At 34.4% G+C, this 26,296-nt stretch overlaps 1 protein-coding gene across 2 annotated transcripts in view; it reads left to right on the top strand.

Annotated features, from left to right (window-relative positions):
- Positions 1-26,296, top strand: part of Arap2 (ArfGAP with RhoGAP domain, ankyrin repeat and PH domain 2) — a 167,253-nt gene that overhangs the window by 18,962 nt on the left and 121,995 nt on the right. For both annotated transcript variants that reach the window (XM_076864252.2, XM_076864251.2), the window contains exons 5-7: positions 784-1,134; positions 12,944-13,013; positions 19,884-20,004. In XM_076864252.2, the coding sequence (XP_076720367.1) occupies positions 784-1,134; positions 12,944-13,013; positions 19,884-20,004 (542 nt within the window). The remainder of the gene's footprint in view (positions 1-783; positions 1,135-12,943; positions 13,014-19,883; positions 20,005-26,296) is intronic.

Genomic DNA, 26,296 nt, shown 5'->3' with positions numbered 1-26,296 from the left:
GAAAGTAATAGTTTTTTATAATACTGTATCCAGAAGGATGTGATTTGACCCCTAGGCATATCCTTTTTATAGATTAGCAAAAATTTTCTTGTAATGAGTTTTGTTTTACATAAATGACTGATTGAATCTATTGTGTCATTTCTTAAAGTTGTAGGAATATGCTTACTTTTTATGAATATATTTCAGTAAATATTATATCTAATGCAACTTTTACCTTCTGAATATACACTGACCTTTTCTTGTTTTATTGACTGGCAGTGTGGTACAGTATTTTTCTTTGCAACATATTCCCAAAGCTCTGAGCAGTCAGATACACTTTCAGTTTTATTACATTATGGTGGAATATGGCATTCTTGGAGTCGATTAGAAGAATGTAGAAGGGGCAACCAGTTGGGGCAACAAGTTGGAAATAAGATCTCCAAATAGACGAATTAGTAGTTCATGATAATACCCAGGGAATAGAAGTTGGGCTGGTCATTTTATTACATTGTTGATGATTAAATTGGGATGCAAAGAATCTGGTCCATCTTCATCCTTTTACCTGTGCCCAGGCTCCCATAATGAAGGGAATAAGATTAAATTATACATAAGGGGGAAAAAAAAACCCTTCAGATAGTGTTCAAATATTTCTACATAATTTTTCTGAGAAGTTTAAAAAATAATGAGATATGGTATAACTGAACTCTTAAGATTTTCCCAGACTTAAATTTCGGTGTTTGGTTGTTTATAAGTTAAAAAAAATAACAGCACTTTGAAATGTGAATGCCATTTCTTTCTCTTTAGCATATATGATAACAAGCAGGAGAAAGTAAGTGAAGACAAAGTAGAAGATATTTGGATACCTCGAGAGGACAAAAACAATCTTCCAAGAGACTCTGCTTCTGAATCAGAATACTCCACAGTAGAAGAGTGCTTTCAGAGTTTAAAAAGAAAAAATTCAAAGGCGTCCAAGTCCAGGACTCAAAAACCATTAAATTCGGACCCTGTTAATAGGCACAGTTACCCTCTAAGCTCAACAAGTGGAAGTGCGGATTCAGCTCTCTCCTCGAGTGCCATTTCTCCCTATGCCTGTTTTTACGGATCTTCTGCTGCAAGAGTTAAGTCAGGGTGGCTAGACAAACTCTCTCCTCAAGGGTATGTGTCTATTCATTTGTTTTGGTTTATACCTAGCATATTTTGAATAATCCAGATTTATCTACTTATAACCCTGCCAGTTTTTTTCAGTTACTGCCCCTGCCCCACCCCTACTCATATTGTAAAGCCTTTCAGTGCAGTTGTGTAAGTGGTTTTATTTAGACATGGGAGTTGGGGGATATGTGCAGTGCAGCACTGCATTACGTTCTGAAAAGCAAAGTAAAATAGAAAGTTATGAGCTCACATCTCGATTTCTTAATGTGAGCTTCCAACTTCACACCAAAATGTACTGTCCTGTGTCTCCCTTTGTAGCAAAGAAAAACAACACAGACTGAGTTAGCATTACTCAGCCCACACTGTTTGGATTTTGCTCATATCATAACAGTGTTCTGTTTGAGAATACAAAGCTTATTGTGGATAGGGAAAAGTATATCATTGTTAGATTTAGCACTTCACTGTTACTGATATATTCTGATATTTCTTTGTTGCTCAGAAATTCAAAGTCTTTTGAATGTTATACTTTTAAAACAGATTTATCATTTCTAATGTTTACAAAGAAACTTCTGTTCCTTAACACCTCACAGTGCTGAGAAATCTTGGGAGAGGGATTATATTTAATTAGAATTGTTTTATGGCATCTTGATTGTGGGATTTCTCATGAATTATTAGTTTAGGATTGAACCTCTTATGTGGAAGTAGCTGATGTGGTAAGTTTGCACAGTATTGGCTTTCTCTACTATTCACCTGAAAATGTACTTCATTTCTATTGGACTTAGTTTGATCTAAAATAGTTCTACTAACATATAAAAAAATGTTAGAAGCAGCTGTTGATGACTAGGAGGAGCAGGATTTATATATCTTAAAATCAGAAAAAAACACAATCTTTATGGTTAGTAAAAATATGGTTAATACTTTGTACAGTTGCATCCTTTTAAAAAATAACATTTGAAAACACTGTAGTAGTGTACTTCTTAGAATCAGTTATTATGTACCACTTCTTTCTGATCACATTATGATGATGAAGTAGTCTTGTGTGTGTATTTTCTACTTTTATTAGTTATCAATATAATTGGTAAATGCACATTTAAATGTCAAAAGCAGAGTCAGTTCTAGGGCATACACTGTTTTTAAAACAGCTTGAACATTGTCAGATCTTCCATTTCTGGATAATTTAAGTGTTGGGAAGATCCTGGTGCTGACCAGGGTATCCAGGGAAGAATCAGCACACTGATTGGCCTGGACTAAATAAACGCATAAATAGCTCCAGGTACATTGTGAAAGTTTGAAAATATTTGGCCACTTCTGGGATGAATTAGAACATTTTCCTTTTTATCAGTATTTTGATTTTCTCTGCCTTCTATTCTGAACCTGCCTAAGGTTAGATGCTCTTAGTTTTTTTAAAAATTTATTTATGTGTTTCCATTTTATGGGAAATAATTGAGTTTTCTTGCTTTAAAGTATTCTCCTGGATACTGGTGTGAATGCAAATAGGAAAGTAAATGAAGAAAAAAAATTTTTTTCACCAAGAACTTTAAAAGCTCTTGTACATGATTATATTGCTGTGACTTGAAAGAAGTACATGCAGTTTGGCTCCAAGCATGTATTTATTAGATTCTAAGTAGAATCCAAAATTTGCCCTTTTAAAATTGTCTCAGTGGGCCATTTTGAGGGTGTTTAAGGTCCCCCTTAAAGGGATGATTACCCATTCCTTAGTAGCAGTTTCTGAGTTTTGTTTAACTCATGACTATGTAATTCTTCATTGCTGGTGACACTGATTGAGATGGCATTCTGAATTGTATAGAGGAGGTGCCACAGTCTTTTCTATAAAGGTCCAAATAGTAAATATTTTAAGCCTTATAACCATAATGTTCTTTGTTGAAACTACTTTAATTGTAGCCTGAAATCAGATATTGATAACACATAAACCAGTAAATAAGGCAGTATTTCAATAACATTTTATTTATTAACATACATGGTAGACAAAATTTGGCTCATGGCCCATAAAAGCATAAGCCAGATTATATGTTTGTCTAAAATCTCATACGATAATCACTATATTTATCTTTCTTGGGATCCAAATAGAAAAATTTAACCTGATGGATCTCAAGATAGGACAGTCTCTCTCTCTCTCTTTTTTTTTCCTATTAAGTATAGAAGTAAGGAAGCAGGAGTCTTCCTTGGGATCCTCTGTGCTTGCTCTTCTTTCTAGCTAAAATGCTGTTACCCCAGAGAGCATCATGGCTTGGACCTCAGTGCTCTCAAATTCTTGCATAATGTCTCCTTTGTACTTAAGCTGAAAAGAAGAGGAAGAAGAAAACCCCTCAGGATTATTATAACTCTCCCTTTCCCCCACTGCTTTTTGATTACAATGTTCTTATGTAGGGCTCATATGCTAGAAGATTTATTTATTTCATATAAGCTCCATAGGGACAGTCATGCACAGTACTTTTGTTTACAACTCTATCCTTAGCAGAAAATTACCTAGCACTAGGTAGATGCTTAGTGTTTTTTGTTGAATGAATCATTGAAAAACTTTATAAGATATTCTTTTAATTTTCTAAAATATGTTTTTATTTTCTAATATAAACTGCTACATTCAACACTGTTAGGGGAATCTTTAGGTGCCCGTAAGAGCAATAGTAGGCATCAACACAGCAGGGAACTCTTGGTGGTCCTTTTTTTTTTTTTTTAATAATTATGACTAATCAAACTATAATTTTGTTTTGTTGTTTTTTTTTTTAAATAACAACACTCCAGTTTATACTTTTCTAAATAGTGATTGAAACTGTCTTCAGTTGTGAGTGACATTAAACAAAATAATAAAATGCACAACCTGGACTTAACTTTTTACATGGCTGACTGTCTATTTGCTTTTGAAATGGAAGTGCCAGTTCTGAATTAATACGCAATGTGTGATAACTGCCAACAGTTTAGTTAAAAAATAATCGTATAACATCATGCAACAAAAGAAATACTGAAGTGCTTCCAGTTGAGTTTTAACTATGAGAAATTATTTCAGTATTTGAATGACCTAATTACAGTACAGCTTGAGAGTATTGTTTTTTAAAAAATTGTATGAAAGAAACTTGGTAAATGTTGAAGTTAGTTTTTTTTTTTTTTTTTAACCAGTGTTTCAAACAGGTCAGAACAGACGAAAAACTTAATAGATGATATTTGTTTTTAAAAATATCTCACTGGATTTTGGTGCTTACCTGCATCTTCCTGTAATTAATAATCTCAAGCTATAATTAATAAGCTCAAACCTTTCAGATCTGTATAGATGCACATATGCATGGTGTTATATAATTTATTTCTAGCATTACTCAAATACCTAACTCAGGGGAGAAATGCCAAGTGTTGCTGTAAAGAAAAGAGAACAAGATTATATAGCACCTCTTCCAGGAGATGTGTAGACTGGAATCTCCAAGAATGTCTGCAGTAGGAAATCTTCTTAAATTTTTACTGAGCAATTCAAATCTTAACTTTAACTGTAGTACACTATTCAGTCCTGGAAGATTTTTACCAGATCATTTATTTATTTCTATAACTTTTCTTTCATTCTAGAATATTCTGATAGTTTGGTATTGAACATCCTGCCCTGAAACACATATAATAATCTTGATTTTTCATTTCTACTGGCTGGGATGTCTTTTCATTTGCATTGCCTAACCTTTTTTTGTATTTTATTATCCTGTATTTAATATACAAAGTACTTTCTTTTGACTGTTCTTCTTATAGCCTACTATTATCATTTCATGGATATGATATATTCTCTCTGTCTCTGAAGGTATTAGTACTTTATTTATTTATTTATTTATTTATTTTCCTGTAGAGTCAGCTACCTTCAATTTTTCTGGAAGGATTTCTTTCCCTGTCTTACGTTAGAGACATTTTCCTCCAATCTTTGGTTAATCTTGGGGTGTTCAGTAATAATAAAGTAGAATGATTATAACAATGTACTGTAATAAAAGTTATTTGAAACTTATCAATTGCTTATTCCTGGAATTTTTGATTTAATGTGTTTGAATTATGATTGACTACAGATAACCAAGTATGTGGAAAGCAAAAGCAAGGATAAGTGAGGACTACTGTATTTATTACCTCTATTTCCTGAGATCCTGTGGTTTTCCTCTTAATTTGTCTGCATTTTGACTTAGCAGTTAACTCTTTGAAGTTTTCCAAGTCAGTGCTTATTTTTTGTCTGCTTTCCTTATTTCTAAATGGTGTTACAGTCTTCTCTGGTCAATGTTGATTTGAAGGTGTTTTAAAATATTTATTTTTTTAATCCTTTGATGCCTTTTAGAGAGGTTTGGGGAAGAGTAGAAGTAAATGGAAGTTTTAATTGATCATCTTAAGTGGAAGCTGGTTCATGTGGGATTTTTTTAGAGGATGACTCTATAAAATAAGGGCATGCCAATCTTTTAACATAGATTTTCACATAGTATATCAAATAAGCACTAAGTTCTCTGTATGTATTTAAAAAGTTCAATGTGGCACATTAAATTCAGGCTTCTCATGGAATTCTGTCCCTTGCAACAATATAGATGGACTCAGATGATACCATGTTAAGTGAAATAAGCCAGGCACAGAAAGACAAACATTGCATGAGTTTACTCATATGTGGAATCTAAATAGTTGATTTTATAGATATTGATAGTAGAATACAGGTTACCAATGGCTGGAGAGTGGGGATATGATCAAGGGGCACAGTGTTACAGTTAAATAGGAGGAATAAGCTATGGTGTTCTATGACGCAGAGGGGTGAAGATAATTGATAATAATATATATTTCAAAATAGAAGAGTGGAATTTGAATGCATTCAGTATAAAGAAATCTTATGTCTAAGGGATGGATATGCTCATTGCCCTGAGCTGATACATGAATCAGAACATCATGTTATATCTCATAAATGTGTACAAAGAGTATGTTCAATCAAAAATAAAATCTAAAAATATAAAAGTTAATAAAATTTAGGGTTTATAACTGACTTCCAAAAGTCCTTTTAGCCCTGGGAATTTTATGTTAAATGCTTTCCTCTGCTGACTTAAAGGATTAGGTCTGCAGAGATGGAATCTAGAATTGAATACAATATTCCTTTTGTGTTTGTTTTATTCCTCAAATCATTTTATTCATATACCCTTGGAAGCTATTATTTTCTGTTGCTTAATAGTGAAGAAATGCTATTAGAATAGAAAAGTGCAGACATTTAGAGATACTGGAGTGTTTTCTTGCCTCTCTATAAAATACTTAATCACTCATACTGCATAATTTAAAACCCTTATACTTAAAAGGGTAACTAAGTATCTTTTAAGTGTCTACTTAAAAGAGTAGATAAAATAAATAAAAGAATTAAAAATAAGTAATTAGGTAAGCAAAAATCTGTACTGCGGAGATTGTAGTAGTTCTAAAAAATGTTGGGTCTTGTTAGGGTCAGAAGAGAGAGAATAAGGAAGTTAGAAAATATGCTGTAGTTCTTCAGGGTTATATTAAAAAAGCAGATGAATTTGGAGTGATATGTTCTTGTCTCTTTTTTTCTTTAGATTATTTAGAATAAGATTGTGCAGTATATTTGTGATGACATAGATACCATGATTAATAAAGGCTATAAATTTGACCTTGCCATTGAGGTTCATTGCAGTTGTGGTATTTTTAAAGGTGACAATTTGGTGGCCTCTGGCAACTTAATATTCTTCAGCAAGCTGTTAGATTTGAAGGTATTTTTGTTAAGTTTAAATATGTAATTAAAAAAATCCTATTGTCATTTAGGTTTGAAATTAAACAGGAGTGCCTTTGTTTGAATACTTCATAAATAGAGATTTAAATTGGGTGTATTATACACTGTTGTTAAAAACGAATTTTTAAGATACACATTTTTGAGAAACAAAAACTGACACCAGGTGGTGAAGCTGTTTTTATGAAAGCAGTTGAAACTTTACACCACCTGCCCTACCAGAGCTCAAGGGAAGAGTTTATAGAAATCCGTTCAATAATACTGCACAAGCCTTATAAATTATTCTTAAAAAAGCTTCTTGAAGAAATGTTTCCCTTCAGAACTCTAAAAACAAAATAAGATAAAACCCAGGCTAATGTGCTTCCTGTCTTATTTTACCCTTTTTCCTGAAGGAATTCTGAAGCACTTTTCAAAATTGAGCTCACATATAAAATGTGTAGGGGTCAAATGTTATTACTATCTAAAGGGATGTTGGGGATACTTTGCCTTAAATGCATTGGAGTCTTTTTTGTGTAGTGGTTAAGAGTCTTTGGGAAGAGACTGCCTGGATTTGACTCCCATCACTAGTTGTGTGAGGTGGGCAAATTATTTAACCAACCAGGGGCTCTGTGCCTTCCTGTGTAAAGTGGGGAAAATCTTATTACTTTTCTCCTGTGTCTGTTTGGAGGAATAAGTGAGTTAATATTTGTATGTGACTTGACACAGTGTCTGGAACTGTAAGTGCTCACTATTTTTATTACCAAGTGTAGTTTTTTATTGAGACTTTGAAACCTCTATAATAATGCATCATTATTTCAGATTTAGTTTGTATTGTATGGCGTTGTCTTTATACTTTTTCATTAAATAAAATTTAATGAAAAGGTATAATTTCAGAGAAAAGTTAAAATATTTGAACTATACCTCATAGTTTACTTATCAGTCAGAGATAATTCCTATGGAGTTGATTGACTAATAATGAGTAGACTTTCATAAATTCCTGAATAGTTAACAGAAATAGTTAACAGAAATGTTGACTTTAAAAATTTAGACGTCATTATCCAAAGTACATGTATGAAGACATGAATTGATGTGAACATACTTTATATACAAACAGAGGTATGAAAATTGTTCTTTATGTATAATAATAATTGTGATGCAAAATAATTAGTGTTCACGAATAGTTTTTAAAATAAAACTTTTACTTTGGAATTTAGAAGCACAGAACTTCTCAAAGTCTTCTTTTTATTACTTGGTTGAAGTTTTGGTTAATTTATAGGATTTACCAACATTAAATCCAAATTTCTATTTGCTAAAAAGGGGGATAATACTTTGAGAAAGGATGTAAGTATAAGCTCTTATCTTTAATCCACTAATTATCAAAATTCAGTATTGAAGTTCACTTGTAGAAAATAGCTGTTTAAAAGTTGACACATTTAATGAACAATACAGATTATTCTATGTTTACATAAATTACTTTTAGATAAATCTTAAATGGGTTATAGTGCATTTTAAAATAGGAAAGTACCAATGTGTACAGTATGAATACTTGTAAATTTTTTCCCCAGATTTATGGAAGTATGATTGACAAAGATTGTGTATATTTGAAAAGTGTAGTGCAAGGATTTGATGCACATATTATACATGGTGAAATGATTACCACACACAAGACAATTAACATGTTTCCCAGAGTTATTCTTCCTCTTTTGAGTGAGACCACTTAAGATCTATTTTCTTCTATTTTCTTCTCCTCCTCCTCCTCCTCCTCCCCCCCTCCTCCCCCTTCTCCTCCCCCTCCTCCTCTTCCTCCTCCTTCTTCTCCTTCTTCTCCTCCTCCTTCTCCTTCTCTTTCTCCTCCTCCTTCTCCTTCTTCTCCTCCTTCTTCTCCTCCTCCTTCTCCTCCTCCTTCTCCTCCTTCTTCTCCTCCTTCTTCTCCTTCTTCTTCCCCTTCTTCTTCCCCTTCTCCTCCTCCTCCTCCTCCCTCCTCCTCCTCCTCCTCCTCCTCCTCCTCCTCCTTTTTTTTTTTTTTTTTTTTTGGTACAAGGGATTAAACCCAAGGTTGTTTTACCACTGAGCCACATCCCCAACCCTTTTTTTTATGTTTTATTTTGAGACAGAGTTTTACTAAATTATTAGGGGCTTGCTAAGTTGCTGAGGTTGGTCTCAAAACTTGGAATCTTCCTGCCTTAGCTTCTGAGTTGCTGTGATTATAGGTGTGTGCCACCACACCTGACTAAGAAGTATACTGTTAGTAGATTTCAAGTATAAGATGTATCATTATTTATAGTCATCATAATGTACATTAGATACTCAGAACTTATAATTGAAAATTTAAAATCTCTTCTCTGTAATAATGCATCATTATTTCAGATCAAGTTTGTATTGTGTAATAGTAGGAACTTAGACTAAGGTGACAATGTCTTTATATATTATCATTTTTCAAAATAGTGAAAAAAAATTAAGCCATTAAATAAAATTTAAAGGAAAGGCATAACCTAGTTCAGAGAATACTCTTAAAACACTTAATGATGAGGAGAAATAGTATGTATTAACCGATATCACTATATTTATATTCTAAAATGTTGAACTTTTAAAAACAGCAGAATCCTATCAGGGACTAAGGAATAGATGTATTGGGGAAGGGTTGTTTAATTTTTTTTTTTTTTTAAAGTCTAAAACGTATTTTAAAATTACTTCAAAACTAATGTCGAAATTCAAGCTTCCTATAGGTTCTCACTTTTTTCATTAATAACAAGATAGGTTTAGAAAATTTTTATTTTGTCATTAAAAAACTTTGATCTTTAGTATTTAGTAAAAAAAAAATGGTAAAGTGTTTTAGTACCCTTTTTCTCTATATTTATAAAGTGCAATTTTGAGTAAGCCTTTTTTCAATGAAAAATGTATTCATCATCTATTTTGTAATCATTACAATAAATATTAAGTATATTTTATATGCCAGGAAGTATGGTAATCACAGGTTTTACACAGATAAACAAAACAAATAGTTTCTGCACTCAATTCAAATTTTACTGGTAAGTGTCATTAAGAAATGGAGAAGAAATAAAGGGGGCCTGAGCAACTGTGTTGGTCATGGATGATCATTTGGAGCAAATAACTTTTAAACTGAGAACTTGATGGTTAGAAGGTATCTCCCATGTTCACAGTTGGAAGGGAATTTTGAGCAGAGAAAATGGTTTATGGGAAGTGCACCAGGCAAGAAAGGTCTAGACATAGAGGCCATGTGAGCAGATACCATCTACAGAGGAAGTGGCAGATTTTGATGGCTGACTGGATGAGTGAATGCAGAAGTAACAGTTTGATGGTAGAATTGCAACATAGTGCCCCAAACTACAGAATGGTGATTCTTACAACTGTTTTCCATATGCTTCTCATTGCATTTCTAGGGGCTGGCATTTGTCTTATTTACCTATCCCACCACAGATTACTAGACGTATTTAATAACTTGTACAAATATTGAGTTTAAAATGGATGGACATGTCAAATAGTTACCTGGCAGTTGCAAAAATTAAAATGGTTGGAACAGTGATTTAGGAGCTAAGACTCTTTTAGAAAACTGAAGTTTTCTTGGGCTTTTCTCAAAGAGCCAAACGTAGCTAGACAAACTGGTTTATATTCCCGGCTACTCAGGAGGCTGAGATGGGAGGATCGAGAGTTCAGGCCACCCTGTGCAATATACCAACATCTCATCTCAAAACATACAAACCAAAAGCAGTGTTAAGAGCCAAGGTAAAGTGCGACCTTTACATTATAGTGCCTGAGAAGGAGATGCAGCTCATAAATAGTAGTGATTTTGACCCCAAAGCCCAATAAATACTGCGCTGTCTTCCTTTTTACTTTCCTCATTCTTCTGAGGTTAGATTCTTAGATGATGCCTCAGACCTCAAGCTCACACTGTGGATTCTAAAAAAGCTTTATGAGTCCAATTAAAAGACTGCTAAGTAAGACATGTTAAGTTTCTGAACTTCTTTGCTTGATACTTTTGCACATTTAATTTTATTCTGAGTTTTCAGAAATTTCTCTGTCTTTCCTGAAATGTTGAAAGATGCTAATTATTTATGAGTGCTGGGTGTTTAGGTATTCTTTTCATATCATCCTGCCCATGTTTCTTAAAGGACTATGCTTTGATTGCATTGCTTATTCATTCAATATATTCTACTGGAGTGCCATATTTATCTCTGTGTTAGTTGTTGATCATGGAGAAGAAAACATTCTTGAAGTGGATCCTTGCAAGGCATAAAGGCGAGTGTTAAGACTGACATTAAGCAAGTGAACTAATACATATGATGGAATTTGTGTTGAGTGCTAGAGGAAAGGTAGAAGGTGCTTTGAGAGAATAGCTTTGATATCTGCTTTGGATTGGGTCACGAGGGAAGGTATTTCTGTGTGGATAGTTTAGGTGCAATTTAGAAAAAAAGTTAGCAAAGGGAAGGGGAAGGATAATGAAAGACCCCAAGGTCTTATCTCCTCCACAGATTTTGACTATTTTGATGTTCAAATGAAAGATGATATATGCTACTGAGCTCTAACTTAACCACTGTTTGTAAGGTGGGTGGAGGCCCCAATCAAAATCTTGATTTTCCAAGTTACTGTTGGTATTGTATAGGAAGTTGTATAGTTACCTGCCTTTTAAGTATAGCAGAGAGAAACAAGAACTGAGTGCAGAGTGATTAATTATGCAATATATAATTGTGTGTTTGCTTAATATTTTTTACCTTTTAATTTTTAATGTTGGGAATTTGAAGAACTCTCGGGTTGCTAGCAGAAGTAAAACCCAGATGTCTGTAACACAGTTGGATGTTGCAATGTGAAAAAAACACATGACAGGCCAAGAGAAGTTAAGCAGCAAGAAGATGAGGGAATAAGGTAGAAAGTGGGCTGGGTGGGCAGTGTGGTTGTCTGATGTTAAGTTCCTTATGTATTCTTAGTACTTCAAGGTTCAATGCTTACATGTGAAACTCATCTGCACTGATGAATTAAGATATTTTGTCCATTTCATCAGAGTTGGTCTAATTTGATCTGGAGTGGCACATGTCTGCTAACTAAGGAGACTTGCTGTACTTCACTTGAGTAATGGACGTGTAGCAGGGACACAGCCGGAAGACAAACTTTCCAGATGCCCGGAAGTTCTCTTTCTATCTTTAAATCTTCTGAAAGCCACAGGAAATTATATCACCTTGTCGAAATGTGTTAGAAAAGAGCAAAAGGAGAGACAGTATATATGTTTGATGTTTACATATTCACTTAGAAATGACTTTTTTAAAAACAGGAAGTTAGTTTCCATATGTTGTCTGTGTTAAAAGCTGAAAGTATCTGTATGGTATTAGTCCAGACTAAAAGCCTGTAGAGAACAGGATATTCACAGTCTGTGGATTGTCTGACTTAAGGGAAGGGAAATAAGCAAAACAAAAGACAAACCTAAGCAGAAGTAGTTCTTTATACCCCTCATTTAAAGTAAGAAAAATATGTTTTTTTAAACCTAAATAGGAAATGTTATTTATTATTTTGCCTTTGTTTTCTCACATCAAAAACCATTTTAAAATTGCATCCTTTCATATGATCCTCTTTTGAAAAATACAGAAGTTTCACTGAATTTTGAATGACTGTAAATGATTATTTTTTGATAGGGCTTTCCCCATCTTATTTAGTCAAAATATAATAATTTATGTAAATTCAGGTAAGAAAGCTTTGCTAGTTTTGCAAAATATTATTCATCCACCAAAGCAAAAATCAAGGCAAAGTAAGTGTATAAGCTTTATGAGAGATGAAAGTTTTATGTATTACCTTCTTTTAAAGATTATCTCCGTTAATGGAAATAGTTTTGATGATAATGTTTGTGACTACACTTGGTTTTGCACTTAACATTATCATTAAAAAAAAATCTGTCAGCTAATTAGAAAGTGTTGTTATACATTTGTTGATTCTATGTTCCATTGCCCAAAACTGTACTATCATAGCCTATTTTTGTATACACTGCTTAACAGTAGAGATGGATTGCACTCAGCATAGCTACACTACAAATGTATTTAAAAATCCAAGTTCATGCTTCTTAAATGTAAAATAACAATTTCATGTGTTTTACAGAAAACGCATGTTTCAGAAGAGATGGGTAAAATTTGATGGCCTTAGCATTTCTTACTACAATAATGAAAGGGTAAGTACATTTTACATTTTTTTTTCAAAGATTGTTTTATGCATATTGTTTGTCAGTAAACTAAGCAAGTGGTTTGATTTTTAAGAATTGGAGACGGAGTATCTACATGAAAAGATTTGTAATATGATAAAACACAAATCTATTCCATTCGTATCTAACTTTTTATTGACATATAAAATTGAGAATTTTTTTATTGATGTATTTCACAGTGATTTATAGAGTATCTTCTACAAACCATGGGAAATGCTATCAGCAATGAAAAGATGGGGAAGAAATTGCCTTTTTCCTAGACTGCACCAAGGAATGTTTACACACCACTCTTTTAATTAGCAAATGGAAAGATAAGGAGCAGTTGCTTCATGCTGTGGGAATAAGAGGGGTTTACAGAAACTAGAGAGAAGGAGATTGATCTGCAAAGAGAATAGTGAGATGCTCAGATGGGAAAGTGTGGACCCTAGCACTGAAGGCATGGTTTTCCCTGATTTGAATATGCATGGGAGACATGGGAGAGGAAGCTGGGGTAGTTGTTTAAGGTAGAGTTCATTGAAAGTCTTGACTACTAGGTGAAATGGTTGCAGTGTTTTCTTTTGGCAATTAAGTCTTAATGACATGGCAGAACTCTGAGCATGTCTTCTTAGGCATGGGAATATCCTTAGGAGTTGTTGGGGTTTAGTGTCATTATATCTACATTTTTCCAAATGTTACCTATTTACATTTGTAAATGTATGCATTTATTCATACATATGTAGTTAAAATATTCTGGAGATGTATATATAATGTGGGTTGTACATCAGTGGATTCAATCATCTGTGGATCAACAATATTTTAAAAAATTGCATCTGTACTCAACATGTATAGACTTTTAAAAAAATTCCCTTAATTATATAGTTTAACAACTCCTTAGTAGCATTTATACTATATGAGGTATTATAAGTAACCTGGAGATGATTTAAAGTGTACTAGAGGATGTACATAAGTTACATGCAAATTCCATACCATTTTATTTAAGAAACTTAAGCATCTGCAAGGATTTCTGGAACAAGTACCCCTCAGATACTGAGAAACAAATATTATTAAATCTATTAGAGTGCCCATGGTATTTCCCTTTTAGCATCTCTTTGTTTGGAAATTTCCTTAATAAAAAGTTTGGAGCTAATAAGCCATATTTTTAGTTCATTAAAATTAGATAATTTTTAATCTTAAGTATATCCCTTCTCTTTAACATTTTATTTTTAAGACTTAGCCATATTCTCTTGTTTATAGCTTCTGATCTGTCATTTTTTTCCTCATGATTTGGTAACTTCCACTGCCCAGCATTGGTGATACTGGTGGCATGAATAGAGACTTCACATACTACTTCTTTAGTGCTGCAAGCAGATGAGTATATGTTTTTTAACACCAAGTGGTACATACTGAGATGTAGTGCACACTGCTTGATGTAATACTGACACTAAAGGAAGGTTTAGAGGAGCGTCAGTTTTTTGGCTTTACTTTCAATGATGCAGGTAGAGCATCAGCAGGTTCAGGAACACCTCTAGAGGTTTGCAAGATGGTTGGATTTTTTTTTTTTTTTTTTTTTAAACTGGATGTCTGCTTTCCCTACTGTTTCTAGCTTACTAGTACATTGGACAGTTGTCCCAATTTCTGTGCTATAGTGAGCACAGTGTAGATTCTACATCTGATGGAGTCTGACTTTTGGTTTTTTTTGGCACCTATGCCCTTATCTGGTTTACCCATGCCCTTTTCTGGTTTGATTGAAGGAAAACTCTTCAAGAATGAGACAGGCTTCCATGCTGTGAGGTATTCTTATTCTCATTTGAGAGAGAATTTCTAGTAACTGTGTGTAACTGGACAGTTTTTCCTCTCTGTTTGTCTTTTCAGAATCAGCTGAAAGGAAGAGGGCTTTTCATATTTTTAGATACTGATGCAATAAAAATGATACAGTCTTCATTTGAAATTGAGATAAGTTTTTTTTTTTTTTTTAAATGGGTTACTGCAAATCTTTGAGCTTAATACTAATTTAAAAAAGAAATCAAGTTGTTGCTTGCTATGGCATTTCACCCATCTACTGTCCAGATGAGGGGTTTCAGTTTGGCAAAATACAGAAACACTGGGGTGAGTGTTTCATGAAAGGAGGGACAGTTTGTGCTGTGCCCCTTCTGGCAGAAGCTAAGTATAGGGGTGGCTTAGCTACTTTCCTGGCTTCACAAGTTTAGCTGCTATGTGAATAGACATTTGGGTCTTTTTAAGTCCGAATGTGCACTGGAGGAGCAGGTGGCTGGGTGTTGAGGAGACAGCGTGTAGAGGTGCCTTTTTTCCTGGTTTTCTTTCACTTTCCTCAGTATTGCCCAATCAAACCTCTGCAAGAACTTGTCCATTTTATTTTAGAACGAAGCATCATCCCTGTGGCTGTCATATCTTATCCCTGCCAAGTACTCTCACTTACCTTCATTCTTACTGTGGTGAGGGCAGAATTACCCTGTGGTTGTTTCATTGTCTCAATGTGGTAGATAAATGACAAAGTTGACCTAGATAACTGTGTGTTACAGGCTCAAAGGATGCTTTAAAAAAATTTTTTTTTCCTTAAAGAAAAATTTTATACTCTGAAAAATGCAGGCATTTTGAGCCTGTTGTCCTTTGAGTACTTTTGTTTCTATGTTATCTTTTTCTTGTGATGTAACAACAACAAAACACACACACACACACACATAAAAACAACTCTACAGTGTTAAAAACTTAGAAGACTTATCTTGGGATTTCGTAGTAGATTATAAATGAGCAGTTAGAGAAACGACAACTTCCTGAGGTTCATTGACATAGAATTTATCTTAAGCATGTTTTGATCACTTTTGGGGAACTTTTTCCCCTCTATTTTCCCTGTTACTCTATTGGAAGTGCATATATATATTTTTAGAATTTTAATTGTACCTTTTTAAGTAAATAATATATCCCTTATTTATTTGTTTTTATGTGGTGCTGAGGATTGAACCTAGGGCCTCACTTGTGCTAGGCAAGCGCTCTGCCACTGAGCCACAACTCCATCCCCATTACCCATTCAAATTAATATCAATGTGTGAACATGTAGGTTATTTTTTTAAGGAATTTTTTTTAATCTCTTTGAAGAGATCTGATAGAGTCTCCTTTTTTATTGCTGTTTCACTCTCTACATTGCTGTTTGATTTTTCTTTACTGAAAAGTGGTTTAAAGGTAACATTAAACAGTTAATTTATTCTATTTGGGACATATGCTATAAACTACTTTAATTCCCTATGCAACCTAAAGTTTGGGAATAGATGATTGAAGGGATAAATTGTAAAGTTTTGGGACATTTTAAGCCTCCCATGCTCTGGTATTGACCACTGCAAGTGGAACAGAGCAGCCCTTAAGCTCCGTAAAGATGCTCAGTCCCTTCTTAATCTCTTTTGGTTTCTTGACAAAGGAGAGACAATCTCCCCCTCTTCTCAGTTTTCAGAGCACTTGGGCTCATATTGCCATCTTAATCTACTTAACATTTGTGGGGTTTTCTTTGGGGAGCCAATCACGTTGTGCAATTCTTTGTAGAGATCTTTCTCTATAAAGTCTGGCTACACTCGGGGGGAACTTCAACATGCCTTCTCCCCTGTTTTCTCCTCCAAGTTTCCCCTCTTTATAGATTCTTTGCTCTTCCATCTGACTCTCCCTGACTATTGCCATCCATCAAAATCTAGTGCAAACTTCACGACCCATCTTGCTCTCATCCCCTAGGAACCCTTTCTTTATTTTCTCTATCTGTTTGACTTTTTAACAGAAGTATGCAGGGACATTCAGAAGGAAAAGAAGCTGAAAGTCAAGAGGCAAATGAGGAAAGTGTTGCAGTGAGCCAGGCATTAATTTATCAGGCTGTAGACTAACATATAGGTTCAGTAGGACTGATAAAAAATGAATTTCACAAAATAATAAAGATGACTTGTCAGAGTTGGGTATAATTGTGATTGATTGAACATAGGATTCGATCATTCAAAAATATTTCTATAGCTCTGACTACCAGAAAGGTGGTAAGGAAAAGAGATAAATGACCCAAAGACTATTTGGAGAAGCCTTATTAATCAAAAGGATCACATTTGATTACACCAAGTATAGGTGATCACTATTTAAATTATAGTGAATAATTACTATAAAGTAAAAGCACAGGTTGCTGTTCACTTAAATTAGGGTTATCTGCTTGGGTAAGGATGAGGGGTGTGAGAGAAAAGGCTGGTCAAAAAGGAATTCATTGGGGGATGGTTTTTATACTGATGCATGAAGGAGGACAAGGGCATAGTCTGCAAGGATGGTGAAGAACATTCCTTTCAGAGCAGGCATTATAGACACAGGTGCTGGTTTGGGGCAAAGATATGTGTTCATGTAAGCTCAGGAAGGCCACTGTGGCCAGAGTTCAGAGTTAGCAAGTGCTGGGGAGCAAGCTGCCACTGGGTGTGGGGAAAGTCCAGGTGATGTGGGCGTACAAGATCAGCAGATGTCCAGACTGCCCCTATTTTGACTCACAGAGTAATTTTTAATGGGCAGCTAGAGAGTGGTGATAAGTTTTTCTGTGCTGACGACTTTGGGTTTAAAATTTGAGATAGTTACAGGACAGGAACATACTTTTGATGACTCAAAATATGAGAGTGAAGCAGGGTGAAATGGATACATAAAGAAGGAAGAGGAGTGGACAGAGGGATGAGAGAGGTTCTTTCACATAAGGTTTGTGGGTCAGTTAGGGAGAAGGGACTTTTCCTTTCTAGAGAGAGAAGACTTGCAAAAAAAAAAAAAAAAAAAAGAAAAAGAAAAAGAAAGAAAGAAAAAGAAAAAGGGAAAATGAGAAGAAATCAGTTATTTTGTAAGTGGTTATTTCCTGACACCCTTCTTCCTTTTCTATATGAGGTTGCCCATTGATCTTCTTGAATCACACTTTAAATATCATGTTCAGATTGGGCTGCATGAAAGGAGATAGGAAAGAAAGCCTACATGGCATTGGTATTTAATAGGATATTAAAGAATGGATGGTCTTTAGTCATCATTTTTACTTTCATCCTCCTCTCTATCCAACCTACCTCAATATCCTTTCCCAGCATGTAATTCACTGAAACTGCTTTTGTCAAAGGCACAAATGACTTCCACACTGACAGACCCAATGGTTAAATTATTGTCTTTCTTTTCATTCAGAATATCTCATGCTGTATCTAGATCACAAAAATACGAATAATTCAGTGATTATCTGTGTACATAATCATCACATTTAAAAAGCAAAATATTACCAATACTATTGAATGTATCCTGTTTTCCTCCCAAATGGCTTCCTCTCCTCCTACTCTTAAAGTAACTAAGTAGGATGATGAATTTAGCAGTTTTTTTTTTGTAATTTCCATCTATTTCTTTAAATTTTTATTATATAGATTACTCTAAAAGAATAAAGATTTATTTTGAGTACTTAAATAAAAATGGATGGGATTTTGATTGACACATATAGTCTGGGATGGAGACTGGAGCAGAATCAATAAAGGAGAAGAAATTGTTAAAGAATTAGAAGAGACTGCCCTGACAGTATAGGGCAAATCCTCACCTAGCAAAGAACAATTCTTCCAATGGAACACCAGGTGGCTGACAGGCTTACCTGTCTGCCATGTTTACAGCTGGGAAGAGTATGAGCTTGGTACTTACTTTCTGCATGAAATGGTTTAGTACATTCTTCTCATTAGTTATTTCAGATACTGGGGACATGCTCCAAACAGAGGTTTCCTCAGATAATGCTGTGGAGGAAAATGGAAGAAGGGATGTATCCAAACTCTTCTGATATTCAAGACCTTCCTCAGTGTGACCTTGATGTTTGATTTCAGCCTCATCTCTTTTGACTATGTTGCTTATTTGTTGCATTGCTATTTCATCTTATTTCTCCTTTTCATACCTTCATCATTCAGTGCTTCTGATCAGAATGTTCTCCACCCACTTATCAATTTGGTTAACATTAAGATTTTTTTAGAGTCAACCTCAAATGTCACCATGTTTGTAAAAATACTGCTTGCACCTTTTTAAAAGCAGACTTGAGAATTTCCATCTTTGCACTTGTCTTTTACTTTGTTTTCTGTTTTAAACTTTCTCTTATTACATTAGCCGTTTTTCATTTGAGACTCCTTGAATGTATAAGGACTCTCTTAATTTTCTTTCTAACACAAGACATGTAAATATTAACCATTAGTAAATAGTTGAAATTGCTTGTCATGCCAAATGATTTGGGTGGGTCTAGGAAAATGAAGACTGAGGAAAAAGTTATCCATGTCTTATGAATGACCTTTTAAAACAAAGTCGTGATATGTATATGCCTATTGCAAGCATCCAAATCCATTTTTTTTCACTCTTTAATCACTGGGGAACAAAAAGAAAAGTGACCTCATTATCAAAGTATTGAGTAGCATCATCAATTCATAAATTTACAGGTTTCTTAGGTACTTTTTGTTCACAGTATATATATAATAGCAGTTTGAAATGGTTCAGTTACAGTACCTGTTGTGACCAGCAGATGCCTGCAAACACCATAGAATCATTTTGACCAGATTAATTTTAAAGTACATGCTGCTGTGTTTTTAGAATTATATTTTGCTAGCCTAGTAGGTTTATTTGCATTCCAGTCTTTGCCTTTTAATTGCAAATGAAGAGAAAAGTGATAAGACATCTCCCTTTAAAGAAAGGGGCATTAATAGTTTTTTTTCTGGGAAATTAAATCAGTGGAATTGTATGTCATTTTAAAAATTGGATTGAAATCGTAAAAGAAGAGTTGTAAATACTATGTCATTCCTTTTCTGATAAGATCAATAGAATTTCATTCTACTGTGTCTTTTTCTTCAACCAATACAGGAGATGTATTCAAAAGGAATAATTCCCATTTCTGCTGTGTCTACAGTACGAGTTCAAGGAGACAACAAATTTGAAGTTGTTACAACACAAAGGACTTTTGTGTTTAGAGTAGAAAAAGAAGGTAAGATTATTTCTTTATCCCTTCAAATATGTGGACATTGATTTTTGACCAGATTTAACAAACCAGCTAAAAAAGAAATGTGAAGAAATTTTAAAATGTTACTTTTAAATGATTTGTGTTTTAAAACTATTTTAAAAATGCCAATGTTAAATCCTAAATAAATAGAGAAGTTGTCTGTGTGTGGTTTGCTCACTGTCCTTTCTTGCAACAAAAAAATTTAGTGAGGAGCGTTCAAATGCCAGAAACAGCACTCAGAAAAGTAGCAGGAATGTACTCTCAAGGAAGTCACTTCAAGCTCTTATTTTGGTAATGCAAAATAGCTATTTAATATGCAAAAACAGTTCTTAACTATTAGGAAGTTGATTTTATAAGGAAGTTTACTTTACATAGGACAGGTTTTTAGCTTTAGCTTAGGACACAGGCACACCAGTCATTCTGTTTCACATTTTGAAGCATCTTTTTCATTTCTTGAATTTTTTTCATGTTCATCATCTATCATGGGTCACTTGATGGCAAAAATTGATGTAAAGATGGCAAGTGTTTTCTGGATTGTATCTGAACATGTACAGAGGAATCTTTTCTGGATTTTGTTTAGTGGGGAATAAGAAGCAAGGGGAGTTAAAAGTTCTCTGTTTTATATTTTGTTTGACTATCTAAAATGTCATTATTATAAACTTCACCAGTTTGAAGTAACATAGGTAAGGTCATTTCCTTAATTAGATAAATGAAGTTTTAATTTATTTTAAGGATTGCTTTTGTTGTAGTATAGATACATTATTAATTTGATTTTTTCCAAGTATTTCTACTTTTATTGTAGTATAGATGCATTATTAATTTGATTTTTTTTCAAAGTATTTCAAAGCTTTCTTTGAGTAATAATGATATGGAAAACTAATTACTTGAAGTGTGCCAAAGACATTCTACCTGTTCATTTTTCTAGCACTCTTAAAAGTGTGTACCATTATTATCCCATTTTACCGATGAAAGTATTTACCAGCAGTTGGAAACTACTATGGTGTTAACTATCATCTGTTAGATTGTTAGAATATATTTCTGTGTATGACACAGAGAGTTCAATAAATGTTATATATTGGGACTGGGGATGTGGCTCAAGCAGTAGCGCGCTCACCTGGCATGCGTGCGGCCCGGGTTCGATCCTCAGCACCACATACAAACAAAGATGTTGTGTCTGCTGAGAACTAAAAAATAAATAATAAAATTCTCTCTCTCTCTCTCTCTCTCTCTTTAAAAAAAATGTTATATATTACTAGAAAGTTTTTTTTATTGCTTGGGATGATCAATAATTAGTGCATCCTAGTTAACCTTCACACTGCAGAATTTTTTTTTCAAACTGTAGATTTCTGCTGATTTGTGAGAACAGCTCCATGATCTGTCTTTATGATGGTACCCAATACTAAAGTACTTTTTTTGTTTTATTCAAAACAACAACAAAATGATAGAGTGCATTTCTTATAGTAAATATTATATTGTGAAACATAATTGTATACATTGTATGGATTTAATGTAAAAATGTTTCTTACTTGGTATTAAAAAATATATATATGTATATATTAGAAGCTGTGGCCCTAAAGGCAAGGTCAGCAAATTGTGTGGCCTGTAGCCTAAATTTGGTCATTGTTTTAACAAAATAGTCTTGTTAGTTTCAGTTGGCTAATCCCTTTCCTGGAGCATTTTATCAAGAATTGCCTATGTGAGGAGCCACTTTTGTGAATCGTTGCCTAAAATGCAGAATCTGCTCACAGTTTTGATGCTCAATATGAGTTTTGCATTTGAAATCATATTTGTTCTCTTCCTGTATTTCTTGATAACACAGTATTGCTCCTCTAGATTGGCCATTGTGACAGTCTTTCCTTATGCTTTGATTTCTACTGCCCTTAGAGGTGACTGCCTGTTTCTTTGAGGTGCTTGTCACCTCCACTTGGCCTCTTGAAGTGAATATCACATATGCCATACAACCTGCATCTTAAGGTAGACAACTGAAAATCTCTATAGATGTATTTATTTTAAGGCAACACATTTTATTTAAGTAGAATGTATCAATTCACACGAATTTAAAAGTTGCATGTTTATAATTGGCCAATAAATCCTGTGGTATGTAGATAATTTTTGTGATATAAACTTAGTGTAAGAATTTAATTTTTTTGGTATAAATTTTTTGTTAATTTAAAAGTTGCATGTTTATAACTGGCCAATAAATCCTGTGGTATGTAGATAATTTTTGTGATATAAACAGTGTAAGAATTTAATTATTTTTGGTGTAAATTTTTTGTTAACTATATCATAGGTCTTTAATTTTTGAATCCATGGAAACACTGCTTCAGTAAATACTGAGACTGTTTCCACGTGGAGTTACTGAATAAGTTATTTTGACTGGAAGTTTTTTCATAGTAACAACTTACATTTTAAAATTTGTATGTACAAGAGTGTGTGTATGTCCTTATGTATAAGTGACATATGTGTGTTACTTGTGTGTTCCCATTTTTAGTATGGAGCCTTTAAGAAGATACTCAATTTGTTTTATAAAATATTCATTCCCCCAACGTGTATAAATGGTTGATTATGTTTTATTTTGTGGGAAGTGAGAAATCAACTACAGTGTCTTATGAAAAAATTGGCTTAATGAACTTAATTCTAAATTAAAGTTTGCTTCAATCTAATGAAGCGGAATCAAAGTTATGGGCAGAAAGGGGAATGGTTTGAGTTTGATAACATAGCAGATGACTTCCTTCATTTTTAGTGAAGAGGTTTTGAATGACTATGTACAACTGCTGCCTTTGTCTTCCCCGAAACCAGTGTCACTGTTTTAGAACTGCTCCCCACCCATTCGCAAGGCTAAGACAGGTTTGCAGTTTGGTATCTTGTCCATACAAGTCACTTAAGGCTTAAATTCCTTTAGGTTTCCTGCTAAATATGATTATTCTATTTAGTGGAAAGTGAATTTTATTGAAATAATAACATTTCTAAAATACTCTTCTTCCTCAGATGCAAGGTTTAGTCTGACTTCTTGTTCTCAAGCAGAACCATTGGGGTGAATGGTGAACATGGGAGCAAAGAGTGTATCAGTTCACGATCTGTTTGGTCGTCTGTATTCCTGGGGCACCTGTAACAGGTGATATTTTGAGTGGACGCTTGTCATGATTAGAAGAGGGCTGAAGAATTCTGAGTGGATTTTTCTTTCAGGACATTATCTGACTGGCTCTTAGCTGTGGGTCCTGTGTTTCTTCTTTCCACCTTAACATGTTCAAGAACCCTGGGAAATAGGCAAGTGGGTGAGCTCTCAGCCGTTTTTAGGCAATACCATAAACTTTCCAGTGGTGGCTGTGATACTGATACTGGAAAGTAGTCATTTATTTATTTTTAAAATACGCTTGATAAATTCTCCTTAGTTGTTTTGTACAAGCAGTCTCATCCCTCTTTTGAAATCTTCAGGGTTTTTAGAAGCAAGGCGTGGAGTACCTATTGTCCTTTACTCTCTTACGCTACTCAATGCTGTTAACAATGGTCAATGGGTATCTGCTTTACAGACTTAATTAATGGTGTTTTGGAATTTTCTGATATAGTTCATGAACTTGCTAGGATTCCCAATTCCTTTTAAAATATCGTATTATGGGGCCTTAAATTTGGTTTTGAAGAAGATCTCATGGGTTTAAAGTGACTGATCTCAAATATGTATGTCCTCTGATCTCTTTCTGTCCTCCAGATCTGTATATTTAGCTGACCACTCAACATGGGTGTTTAGTGACATCTCAGACTTAAAAATGGCAAATACATATTTTCACCCTCTCCACTAAACCTTCCCCTGTGACCTTCCTCATCTCTATAGATGGAGACTCATGTGCCTGGGACTTGAATTGTGGTTTTCATTCTTAAGTCCTTTCCTTCTTTTATATCTCATATCCACTCCATTATCAACTCTTGTCAATTTGATGTTGGAAATATGCCTGAACACTCACCATTTCTCAACTCTTTCACCACTGCCTCTCTACTGGAAGCCACCACTTCTGCCTGAGTTATGTTAATCACTTTCCTTGATTGATAACAGTCATATTGTCAGTATAACTGTGAGAGCAATCATTCAACGTGAAAGTCAGATCATGTCAGTCCCCTCAAAGGGACCTTGTGTTTCTGTTGTGTTGAGAGTAAAGTACTTCTAATGTTCTGAAGCCCCTCCATGGTGGGGCCTTGGTCTCTCTGTCCTTATTTTCTTCCACGCTCCTCCCCCCTCACTGCATTTCAACTACAGGAGTCTCTTGTTGCTTAACTTGCACACCTCTTGTTCCTGGGGGCCTTGCCAGCTGCTGCCCTCTTACTCTGGCGTGCTCAACCTCCAGGCACCCTCCTGGCTGGCTCCATTGCCTCCAAGGCCATTAGGCTTTTGTTTAACCACCCCTATTTTTCTGAGGCTTTTTCTGTTACCCTATATAAAATAGCACTCTCTGTACCCCTCATCCTGTGCTTTGTCACTTGTAACATATGGTAGTGAGTATCTAAGTTCTTACTGCCATCTTCCTCCCACTAGAGCATAAACTATGGGAGAGTAAGGCCATGATCTGCCTTGTTCACTCTCACTCCTGGTTTTCAGTCTTGGGTATAGTAGGTGCTCAGTAAATGTTTGTATGGATAAGTGATTGTGTATTTGATGGACGATCCTTATGTAGTACTTTCTTCCCTGATGTCAGTCATGAATGACATTGAGAGATCTTTGTTCAACAAGATTAATCAACAGTAAAGGTCCAAAGAACAAGCCACATCATGTTAGATGATAATAAAGATGATAATGATAATGATATTAATGATTTTTGATATTGGTGATTAAACTCAGGGTCTCACACATGCTAGGTAAGCACTTTATTACTAGGCTACATGCCCAGCCCTTTTAAAAATTTTTTGTTTTGAAACAGGGTTTTGCTAAATTGCCCAGGCTAGACATGAACTTGTGCAATCCTCCTGCCTCTTTCGCCTGAGTAGCTGGGATTATAGGCATGTGCCACCATGCCTGGCAAAATTATGTTATTGATGGTTTGCGTGTCTGTAATGTAGTTATTATCTCTGGTATAATCAATCATTTTTTACTGATGACTATACCTACTGCTAAGTCTGGTAGTCTGAGAACATTGAGTCTTTTCTGTTGATTTTTGTTTAATTTCATTTTTGATTCTTATAAATTGACATTTCTTTCTGAAAACCTCAAAAACTAATTTCAGGCTGAAGAAATTGCTGTTGTCTTTGGTTTACATTCTAGCAAAATCACTTGTTCTTTTTTTCCTGCTACTTTTCTTCCTAACTGGAAAGCTACACTTAAAGCAAAGCCATAGTTAAGGTAGGGTATATTTTTACAAGGAAATCATGCATAGTACAGTGTGAAGATAAAGATAGACAATCAATAGATACGTGTTATTGGATGGAATGAAAGAACAATAGTAATATATACTCTGATCTGCAGGAGGTACATTCCAAGACCCTTAGAATCCACCAAGTCATAGTCAAATTCTGTATATACTATGTTATTTCTTATCTGTGCATACTCTTGATAAAGTTCATTTCATAAACTATGCACAGTAAAAAATTAATAGCCATTACTAATAATGAAGTAAAAAAGTTATAGTATACTGTAATAAAATTTATCTGAATGTGGTCTCTCAGAATTTCTTATTGTACTTTTACCTATTTATTTGAAGTACCTCCCAGCTTGTTTCTAGCATATCCAGATGGCCAGTTTTGCTGCCATTGTGTTTTGGGGCCATTATTTCATAAGATAAGGACTACTTGAACCTAAGTACTGAAAACAATGATAGGTAACATGATTACTGACTGACAGATGAGTATCATATACAGAACAGTATGGATACACTGGACTATGGGATGACTGATGTCCTTGGGTGGGACACTAGGACAGTGCAAAATTTTACCACACTTCTTAGAATAATGTGCAATTTAAAACTTGTGAATTGTTTATTTCTGGAATTTTCCATTTAATATTTTTTGACTATAGTTGACCTCAGGTAATTGAAACTGCAAAAGTGAAACCATGGGTAAGGAGGACTGCTGTATTTTAGTGTGAAGTGCAGACAAAAGCTGCTGGAACAGTTTCTAGTTTTGCCCCAGTCATTTTTCCAAGGGGAAATCATAATTCGGTTTGGAGTATTGTGGGTTATCAAAGCACATTCACCCATGTCTAAGGAGACACATGTTGCAAAGCCAGATACAATGATGCTTGCTCTTTTACTGTGTTTACATTAGTTTTTCACTGTCCTCTGTCTCTTAGAATTGA

This window comes from Callospermophilus lateralis, chromosome 8, assembly GCF_048772815.1.
Source record: "Callospermophilus lateralis isolate mCalLat2 chromosome 8, mCalLat2.hap1, whole genome shotgun sequence".
Classification (NCBI taxonomy): Eukaryota; Metazoa; Chordata; class Mammalia; order Rodentia; family Sciuridae; genus Callospermophilus; species Callospermophilus lateralis.
The sequence above is the reverse complement of the archived record's forward strand: the minus strand, read 5'-3'. Positions and strand labels throughout refer to the sequence as shown.